The sequence below is a fragment of the Thunnus albacares genome, chromosome 12, assembly GCF_914725855.1.
Source record: "Thunnus albacares chromosome 12, fThuAlb1.1, whole genome shotgun sequence".
NCBI classification, from domain to species: Eukaryota; Metazoa; Chordata; class Actinopteri; order Scombriformes; family Scombridae; genus Thunnus; species Thunnus albacares.
In genome coordinates, this window is record NC_058117.1 from 30,093,298 (window position 1) to 30,103,830 (window position 10,533).

The window sequence follows — 10,533 nt, forward strand, 5'->3', positions numbered from 1 at the left end:
ATCAAACTGAGATTGTCAACACTTTTTTTAATCATTTGTTGTTCTGATGATGTTTTGAGTTTCTTTAAATGTCACTTTCCTGTGTGTTTTTATCCATGGAGGCTATCACTGCTCATGATGACGTCTTTTACCTTCACTGATGTTTCTTCAGATGAAAATATAAACTTCTCTTTGTTATAAATGTTTGTTTCATGTTTGTATTGATGTATTTGTTTGTTGTTTCTTAAACAGAGAAAACAGCAGAACTTCCTTCATCATAGATATTTTGTTTTCATCACTTTGTAAATTTGCAAAGAAATATGTTATAGAACTATAATTATCAGGATAATAGTCAAGGAGGAGATCATTTATGATGTTGTTGTACATAGCTGACATTCTGGGTTAAACTAACTGATTGTGTGGATGAAGTGAATCTGAACATGAAATCATTGATCAAGAGTCATTTAACAGACTTTACTGATTGAATGTGTGAACAATCTGAAGCTTTACATAATCAATAAAGATGTTTTTGTCAAGAATAAACAAAGTATTTTCTTCTGTCTTCATCTCAGGATCTCATTCAAAGCTTCTGGAGAAAATGTGAAACTAATATGAGAGTTTATTTGAGGCAGTTTTCCTCCTGAAACACCACAAAGTACAGAGTTCATGTTCAGAGCAGAAGAACGTTTGTCAGTCAGTCTCTGTACTTTCAGCTTTCTTCACTAAAACAGCTTCATCACAGAGAAATGAGCAGAGTTTTCTATTCACTTGTTGTTTTATTTGTACATTGAGGCAATAAAGAGGATTTTGTACTTAGGCCTGAAAAAACTGATGAAATAATAATAATTAATTCGATCAAATGTGGATGTGAAGATGTTTTGTTGAGTCCTGACACAACAGATATTGTGTCGTCATGAACTTGAGGTCTTTTAAATAGTTTTGATGTTGATTTTCATGAAGATGAAAGTTCAGAATGAGGCTGTCATGTTGGTTCAGTGTTTAGCTCTGTCACCTCACAGTCAGACGCTTCTGGGTTGTAAAGTTTTAATCCAGACTTGATTCAAACTTCTTGTGACTCATTTTGTTCGGGGTTTAATCTCTCAATCCACAAAACTGCCTGCTGTGCTGAAGACTTTCTGTTATTGATGCTTAACTGACAACAAAGAAATGTGTCTAAAACTGTCATGATTAGTGTTTCTGACAACTGTGATTGATTTATTGCACCATCACAGGAAAAGTTACTCCACCTTTTCTAGTCCAGAAGTAATTTAGGAATCATTTCATCATAATGATAACAAACATATGAAAAGCTGCATTCAGTCTAATCAGAATCAATATCAGGAGAACTTGACATGTTCATTCTAGTTTTAAGCCATTAAGAGTTCATCATAGATGTTTGGTGAAGATTTGTGTTGACACCTGCTGTTTTGTTGCTCATCTCCTTTATCATGTTACTGTTTGTTAATCATCCAAATCATAATAAAGTAAAGAGCAGGGATGTGGGTAAAAGACAAACCAGAGTTTGGCTTCATCAGTTCCAGACTTTCAGCCAGTTTGTGGCTCAGAGACACAGAGGTGTGTGTGATGACAGGAAACAGGAGAAGTTGTGATGTTTCAGTATCCTCACATTGGTCCACTTCCTGATGTTTGACCAGGACTGACTGACAGAAATCAGCTCCTGTGAACAGAAAGACACACAGATGTTAACAGCTGCACTGAAACACAAAACAAATCAACACAACAAGAGTCCAAAAAAGAAGTGAAGCTAAAAGCAGATCAGCTGTGTTACCTGTGGACAGGTGTGAGCAGTGCCAGGAAGCAGCCAGCAGGTGGCAGCACATCATCATAACAGTAGTGGGATAGTCATGACAACAGATGACAGTGTGTGACTGGTTGACCCTGAGGGAGACTGGTGTGCAGTTCATACATGTTGGTTCTGTTTGTCATCATGAACCCAACATGAAAATTAAAAGCCGTTTAACTTTAACAAAGAAGAGTGTCTTGTGTAATAAATGTGAGGATTTTTCCAAACATGAAGGAAAAAGGTGAAAAAGTGTCTCCAACCACGACTGAAGCAGAGAGAAAATAACCCAGAACAAACAACTTCAAATCACCACAGAACTCTGAAATAAAACAAGTTTAGATTTTTTCAATTTATATTTACACAGTAAACATTTTAGAAACTATATACAGTATTTTAAACAATTTTATTTCAATATTTGTTAAATTAAGCAGCAAAAGACAAACCGATCTGTTTGACCTGCAGTCGGTTGTCTCAGAGGTCACATGATGAAGCAGCTCTGTTACACAGTTTGTGTCTTTTTGTCGCGCTGCAGCTCACATTCAACAGTCACATTCACAAGTTATAAAAACTCTGATATCACACATTACTCGGTCGTCATAGAGACCCATCTGTAGTACAAACTGTGTATATACAGGGCTCATTATTTGTTATTCAATTAGGTAATTAAAATCACTTCTGTCTCTGCACTGCTGGAACACTTCTACATTTCAAATTGGACATTTACTATTAGCTTCATAGGGTTGCTGCACACTTTTTAATGCTCTTTAAGACCTCAACATGGAAAATGTAACAAAACCAACAAATGCACATTAGGTCTGAGCGATACCTTTGAAATCAATATCACTATTATTATTGATAGGGATGTTTTTGTTATTCAAAGTAAATAGTCAACATGAGCCTGAGACTGAGTCAAGGCCAACAGAAATAGTCCTGTTCTAATACAAAGCTTCAACTGATTAACCAGCAGCCACTGAAGAACTTTTTAATTTTGTTATTTCAGAGTTAATTCTGTATGAAACCTCACGACTCAAGAAATTACACAAGTTTTAGACATAAAGTTAACTAGCTCAGCAGTTCTGGACATACAGAATATGTACCAACCTTTCATCCACTTTAACAGCCCATTAAACAAGTAGGAAACAAGATTTAATTAGTGTTTATTTTGATATTTCAGTAATACATAGTAAGCTTCTGTCAGTGAGTTGGGAGTTCTGTCCTACTCAGTGATGGTCTGAAGGTGAAAGATGCTTCGGTTGTTTCTTTATTTTCTTTCTCTGTTGTTTGACAATGTACAAGCTGTACTCTGGTCCTGGCTTGTTTGAATTTATGGTGTCTTGTAAACCAATGCAGGCTGAGCAAAGTCCTCTCCTCTGTTTTGTTTACTTCCTCAATCTGTTACCTTCAGCCGGACCTGGCTGAGTCAACACCGAAGTCCAAAGTATTTTATATTTAAACAAGTTAATCCTGTGAGTCTGCATTGATTCAGAATTTAAGACCGACCATAATTCAAAATAAGGATCTGCAGGAAACCTGAGATAAAATGAACCTATTTCTAAATGAAAATCTGCAGGATCATTTTTTAAAACTGAGGCTGGTTGTTCCTTGTGGGTGGTGCTGTACAAGCTCCAGTAACGTATCTGACATAAAGTCCTGACATGAATTGCTCTTCGTCTGGCTCATCACTGGGGACCAGTTTGCCATGGGAGACCCTACCAAGAGCTTTGCTCCAGATAACACAGCTGCCAGCATCCTCTGAGCACACAAACCCCTCCACCACAATAAGGTGGCAACTCACAGAGAGGTCACATGGTCACATGGTCTGTGCACTGACTGGTGGACCAGAACTGAATATCGACTCACAAGTTGAACTACAACTACTCACCTGTGAGTAATAACCAGTAGAATTGTTTCTGAAAATTTCCCTGACAGATTGTCTTTAGTGGATCTAATAATCAGTTGTTTTGGGGACATTTACACCAACGTTTTTACCTTTACTGGTGTTTCTATTAGTCTTTTCAGCGGTGGATCATGAATCAAGGCTCACTGTTTTTTCTGCTGCTGTTACAGAAAGAAGTTTAGAAAGCAAAGCCAATGACAATGTTTCTGTAGAGATGCAGTCGGGGCAGATAATATAGATATATATATCAATATATCAATAAATGTGAAAAACAAGTTGTTTTCTGGTTTTGGTTTAATTTCTATTCCAATTTGCCGATTTGAAGACAAAAACGGGAAAAGCACGTGGATTTCCTTTTCTTAAATTCACACACAAAAAAAAGAAAAACAAAATAATATACTGCAAACGTTTTAGTCATTAAAAGTAAAGTGAGAATACTTACAAAAATATTGCTAAAAATTGTTTTAATTTATCAATTAACTTCTTACAAAGTTGAGTAAACAGCAGAAAGCTAAATGAAATCAATATTTGTTGTGAGCAGCTTTGCCTTTAAAACAGCAGCAGTTCTCCTTGGTTTACTTTAACACGGTTTTTCATGGTAACTTGCAGGAAGGTTGTTGTAACCATCCTGGAGAAAAAAATGTTCTTCTGTGGATTTATTATTTAGGCCATCTGAGGTGCTTCTACATGTAATCCCAGATTGAGTCCATGATGTTGAGATCAGGGCTCTGTGGGGGCCAAACCATACCATTTGTTGCAGGACTCATCATTCTTCTTGTTGCTGAAAATAGTTCTTTATGACTCTAGCTGCATGCTTGGGGTCATTGTCATGTCATGAATAAATTTGGGACCGATCAGACACCTCCCTGATGGTATTGCATAAGGGATAAGAATCTAAACATCTAAGGTGCCTAAAACTTTTGCACAGTACTGTATATTTCTTTGTTCTGTGATGAAACAAGTAGATCACAGCTTTGGACGGAGGGTAACACGGATCATTACAGTTTTATTATTTGGCTCTCCAGTTTAACTGCAGAGCCAAATAATCTGGTGAATTCATGTCCTGTGGGATTCAGAGCTGCAACAACATTATTTACTTTTTGAATTTTTTAGATCTAACATTAGAATATAGCTTCTAATCAATTATCTTAAAACAGTTCTGAGTTTAAAATGCTAAAAGGACTAATACTGAACATTAATTAATCAACATTTTGAGAAATTCAATATTTTACAAGAGTGTTTCATGTCTTCATTCTTTATCTATTGTGTTTGAAATGTTGCATTTAAGAAAAAGTTGAACTGAGCTGGATTTTAGGAGAATACAGTGATTCAGAAAAATGGGGAGTCATCTGTAGATCTCTCCCAAATTCCCAAGATGACTTTGACACCAGAAAGCAGGTGACCAGTGTTTTCAAATGAGACGTGAGCTTCATTGTATAAAAAAAGGTTTAAACACACAGTATCTCTCTCAAACTGCTCCTCCTCCTGGAATGAATCATAGCCTGATAACTCCTCCCTCTTCTTCCTGCTTTCAAACACAACAAGCTCCAGTCTGTCCACGTATTTCCTTGTTCCCTCCCCTTCAGATCTACAGTTTGAAGATGGGTGTAACCAACATGTAAAAGAGCTGCAGCCTCCATTCACTGCAGAAACACATGCTGTTTAGATCAGAGCTCAAACTAGTTTCACTTCTCAGAAAGTGAAACTCAGACAGTTGTTGTCACTGAGAGGTGAAATGGCGCAGCAGGGAGTTCAGCTGGATGGAGCAAAATTCTGCTGTTCAATCTGTTTGGATCTACTGAAGGATCCGGTGACTATTCCCTGTGGACACAGCTACTGCATGAGCTGTATTAAAGGTTTCTGGAATGAAGAGGATGAGAAGAAAATCTACAGCTGCCCTCAGTGCAGACAGACCTTCACACCGAGGCCTGTCCTGGTGAAAAACACCATGTTAGCAGATTTAGTGGAGGAGCTGAAGAAGACTGGACTCCAAGCTGCTCCTGCTGATCACTGCTATGCTGGACCTGAAGATGTGGCCTGTGATGTCTGCACTGGGAGGAAGATGAAAGCCCTCAAGTCCTGTCTGGTGTGTCTGGCTTCTTACTGTGAGAAACACCTTCAGCGTCACTATGATGTAACTCCATTAAAGAAACACAAGCTGGTCGACCCCTCCAAGAAGCTCCAGGAGAACATCTGCTCTCGTCATGATGAGGTGATGAAGATGTTCTGTCGTACTGATCAGCAGAGTATCTGTTATCTCTGCCCTGTGGATGAACATAAAGGCCACGACACAGTCTCAGCTGCAGTAGAAAGGACTGAGAGGCAGAGAGAGCTCGAGGTGAGTCGACAAAACATCCAGCAGAGAATCCAGGACAGAGAGAAAGATGTGAAGCTGCTTCAACAGGAGGTGGAGGCCGTCAGTCGCTCTGCTGATAAAGCAGTGGAGGACAGTGAGAAGATCTTCACTGAGCTGATCCGTCTCATCCAGAAAAGAAGCTCTGATGTGAAGCAGCAGATCAGATCCCAGCAGGAAACTGAAGTGAGTCGAGTCAAAGAGCTTCAGGAGAAGCTGGAGCAGGAGATCACTGAGCTGAAGAGGAAAGACGCTGAACTGAAGCAGCTCTCACACACAGAGGATCACAACCAGTTTCTACACAACTACCCCTCACTGTCACAACTCAGTGAACCTACAGACTCATTCAGCATCAATATCCTTCCTCTGAGATACTTTGAGGATGTGACATTAGCTGTGTCAGAGCTCAGAGATCAACTACAGGACATCCTGAGGGAGAAATGGACAAACATCTCACTGACAGTGACTGAAGTGGACATTTTACTGTCAGAAGCAGAACCCAAGACCAGAGCTGGATTCTTAAAATATTCACGTGAAATCACGCTGGATCCAAACACAGCACACACACAGGTGTTATTATCTGAGGGGAACAGAAAAGCAGAACGAATGAGTCAACACCAGCCTTATTCTAGTCACCCAGACAGATTCACTTCAAGTTATCAGGTCCTGAGTAGAGAGAGTCTGACTGGACGTTGTTACTGGGAGGTGGAGTGGAGAGGGAGAGGAGTATTTCGTGTATCAGTCACATACAAGAATATCAGCAGAGCAGGAGGCTGGAAGGAATGTGCATTTGGATGTAATGACAAATCTTGGGCTTTAAGATGTGTCACTAACAGTTATACATTTTTGTTCAACAATGTCTCAACTCGTGTCTCAGGTCCTGGTTCCTCCAGAGTGGGAGTGTATCTGGATCACAGAGCAGGTATTCTGTCCTTCTACAGCGTCTCTGAAACCATGACTCTCCTCCACAGAGTCCAGACCACATTCACTCAGCCTCTCTATGCTGGACTTATGCTTGTAGATTCTGGAGTCACAGCTGAGTTCTGTAAACTCAAATAGACAAAACTCATCACAGACTTCATGTGTCAGATTCTTTGTTGTAATTCTTCATGTTTTTGTCTCCATTGTTTCTGAGAGCTCGTTGCTGTGGTGTTTCTGAAATGCACAGAGATCAGCTGTCAATCAAACTGGGATTGTCAACACTTTTTTATCATTTGTTGTTCTGATGATGTTTTGAGTTTCTTTAAATGTCACTTTTTCCTGTGTGTTTTTATCCATGGAGGCTATCACTGCTCATGATGACATCTTTTACCTTCACTGACGTTTCTTCAGATGAAAATATAAACTTCTCTTTGTTCTAAATGGTAGTTTTTTGTTTGTATTGATGTATTTGTTTGTTGTTGTTTCTTAAACAGAGAAAACAGCAGAACTTCCTTCATCAAAGATATTTTGTTTTCTTCACTTTGTGAATTTCTAAAGAAATGTGTTATAGAACTATAATTATCTTGATAATAATCAAGGAGGAGATCATTTATTATGTTGTTGTACATAGCTGACATTCTGGGTTAATCTAACTGATTGTGTGGGTGAAGTGAATCTGAACATGAAATCATTGAACAAGAGTCATTTAACAGACTTTACTGATTGAATGTGTGAACAATCTGAAGCTTTATATAATCAATAAAGATGTTTTTGTCAAGATTGAACAAAGTATTTACTTCTGTCTTCATCTCAGGATCTCATTCAAAGCTTCTGGAGAAAATGTGAAACTAATATAAGAGTTTATTTGAGGCAGTTTTCCTCCTGAAACACCACAAAGTACAGAGTTCATGTTCAGAGCAGAAGAACGTTTGTCAGTCAGTCTCTGTACTTTCAGCTTTCTTCACTAAAACAGCTTCATCACAGAGAAATGAGCAGAGTTTTCTATCACTTGTTGTTTTATTTGTACATTGAGGCAATAAAGAGGATTTTGTACTTAGGCCTGAAAAAACTGATGAAATAATAATAATTAATTCGATCAAATGTGGATGTGAAGATGTTTTGTTGAGTCCTGACACAACAGATATTGTGTCGTCATGAACTTGAGGTCTTTTAAATAGTTTTGATGTTGATTTTCATGAAGATGAAAGTTCAGAATGAGGCTGTCATGTTGGTTCAGTGTTTAGCTCTGTCACCTCACAGTCAGACGCTTCTGGGTTGTAAAGTTTTAATCCAGACTTGATTCAAACTTCTTGTGACTCATTTTGTTCGGGGTTTAATCTCTCAATCCACAAAACTGCCTGCTGTGCTGAAGACTTTCTGTTATTTATGCTTAACTGACAACAAAGAAATGTGTCTAAAATTGTCATAATTAGTGTTTCTGACAACTGTGATTGATTTATTGCACCATCACAGGTAAAGTTACTCCACCTTTTCTAGTCCAGAAGTAATTTAGGAATCATTTGATCATAATGATAACATACATATGAAAAGCTGCATTCAGTCTAATCAGAATCAACATCAGGAGAACTTGACATGTTCATTCTAGTTTTAAGCCATTAAGAGTTCATAATAGATGTTTGGTGAAGATTTGTGTTGACACCTGCTGTTTTTGTGTGTGAGCAGTGACAGGAAGCAGCCAGCAGGTGGCAGCACATCATCATAACAGTAGTGGAATAGTCATGAAAACAGATTGATATGACAGTGTGTGATTGGTTGACCCTGAGGGAGACTGGTGTGCAGTCCATACATGTTGGTTCTGTTTGTCATCATGAACCCACCATGAAAATTAAAAGTTGTTTAACTTTAACAGAGCAGAGTTTCCTGTGTAATAAATGTGAGGATTTTTCCAAACATGAAGAATGGTGTTCCTCAGCTTTGACATTGATTCTACAGTCTCTGAACTCTCCTGGAGGGTTGAACACCTTTCTTTAGAAAGATATTCCCTCATTTGGTGTTTTGATGATGGTGGTGGAGAGCACTGTCTAACACGTCAGTCCAAAATCTCTCATAGGTGTTCAATTGGGTTGAGATCTGGTGACTGTGAAGGTCATAGCATATGATTCACATCATTTTCATACTCTTCAAACCATTCAGTGACTCCTCGTGCCCTGTGAAAAGGGGACATTGTCATCCCAGAAGAGATCGCTCCCATCAGGATAGAAATATTTCATCATAGGATAAAGGTGATCACTCAGAACAACTTTGTATTGATTTGCAGTGACCCTGTAAAGGTAATGAAAGACCAAAGGATTGGCTAATCATTTTAATGTCCTGGGTCTTGGAGTAGACAGGACAGGTTAAGGGGTCAAAGGCCACATATAGGTTAGGGCTTTTGCCTTCCTGTGTCCTATGGAGATGTGGCTCTTATCTAGCATACATGGGCATGTAAATGTATACCTTGTGGCTGTTTGCCATTGGTTGTAATCCACAAGTTTGTATGATTTGACCAATCACAGATTATCTCTCTGTTCCTTCTCTCACTATAATAGATTAGGTTTGCTCTTCGTTCGGTGAGACAAACTGATGCAAATCTTTGTGTGTTCTGTCTCCTTGTTGTACATTAATATTTTTTAATCTTCAACCCAGCAGTGTTTTGTGTATTATTTCATGTGTGTTCAGTGTTTTCAGACAATTTCCACAACAACCCTTCCCTCGAAGGGGACAAGTGGACCCAAACCATGCCAGCAAAATGCCCCCCACAGCATAACAGAGCCACCAGATCCCCTCACTGTAGGGGTCAAGTATTCAGGCCTGGGCCCGTTTTTTCCTTTAATTTGTCACCTGTCTGTAGATACAACAATGAAAGCAAAAAAAACAAGTTTTGGTTTCATTTCTATTCCAACTGCCAATTTGAAGATGAAAACAGGAAAAGTACAAGGATTTCCATTTTTTAATATTCAAACGACAAATAGAAAAGCAAAATAATGCATATTTCTTCGTCATATTATCAAACAAGTTGATCACAGCTTTGGACGGAGGGTAACATGGATCATTACAGTCTCCAGTTTAACTGCAGAGCCAAATAATCTGGTGAATTCATGTCCTGTGGGATTCAGAGCTGCAACAAAATTATTTACTTTTTGTATTTTTTTAGATCTAACATTAGTATATAGCTTCTAGTCAATTATCTTAAAACAGGTCTGAATTTAAAATGTTAAAAGGACTAATACTGAACATTAATTAATCAACATTTTGTGAAATTCAATATTTTACAAGAGTGTTTCATGTCTTCATTCTTTGTCTATTGTGTTTGAAATGTTGTATTTAAGAAAAAGTTGAACTGAGCTGGATTTTAGGAGAATACAGTAATTCAGAAAAATGGGGAGTCGTCTGTAGATCTCTCCTAAATTCCCAAGATGACTTTGACACCAGAAAGCAGGTGACCAGTGTTTTCAAATGAGACGTGAGTTTCATTGTAGAAAAAAGGGTTAAACACACAATATCTCTTTTAAGCCGCTCCTCTTGCTGGAGTGAATCAGAGCTTGATAACTCCTCCCTCTTCTTCCTGCTTTCAAACAC

General features: G+C 38.4%; 1 protein-coding gene across 1 annotated transcript; it reads left to right on the top strand.

Annotated features, from left to right (window-relative positions):
* Window positions 1-5,266: 5,266 nt before the first annotated feature.
* On the top strand, window positions 5,267-7,135 carry LOC122993936 (tripartite motif-containing protein 16-like). The gene has a single exon (XM_044368394.1). The coding sequence runs from the start codon at window positions 5,416-5,418 to the stop codon at window positions 7,090-7,092; it is 1,677 nt and encodes a 558-aa protein (XP_044224329.1). The 5' UTR covers window positions 5,267-5,415; the 3' UTR covers window positions 7,093-7,135.
* The last annotated feature ends 3,398 nt before the right edge of the window (window positions 7,136-10,533 follow it).

What these genes read in the sequence shown, in the direction of transcription:
- LOC122993936 (XM_044368394.1), top strand. Translation starts at nt 5,416, where the DNA reads ATGGCGCAGCAGGGAGTTCAGCTGGATGGAGCAAAATTCTGCTGTTCA.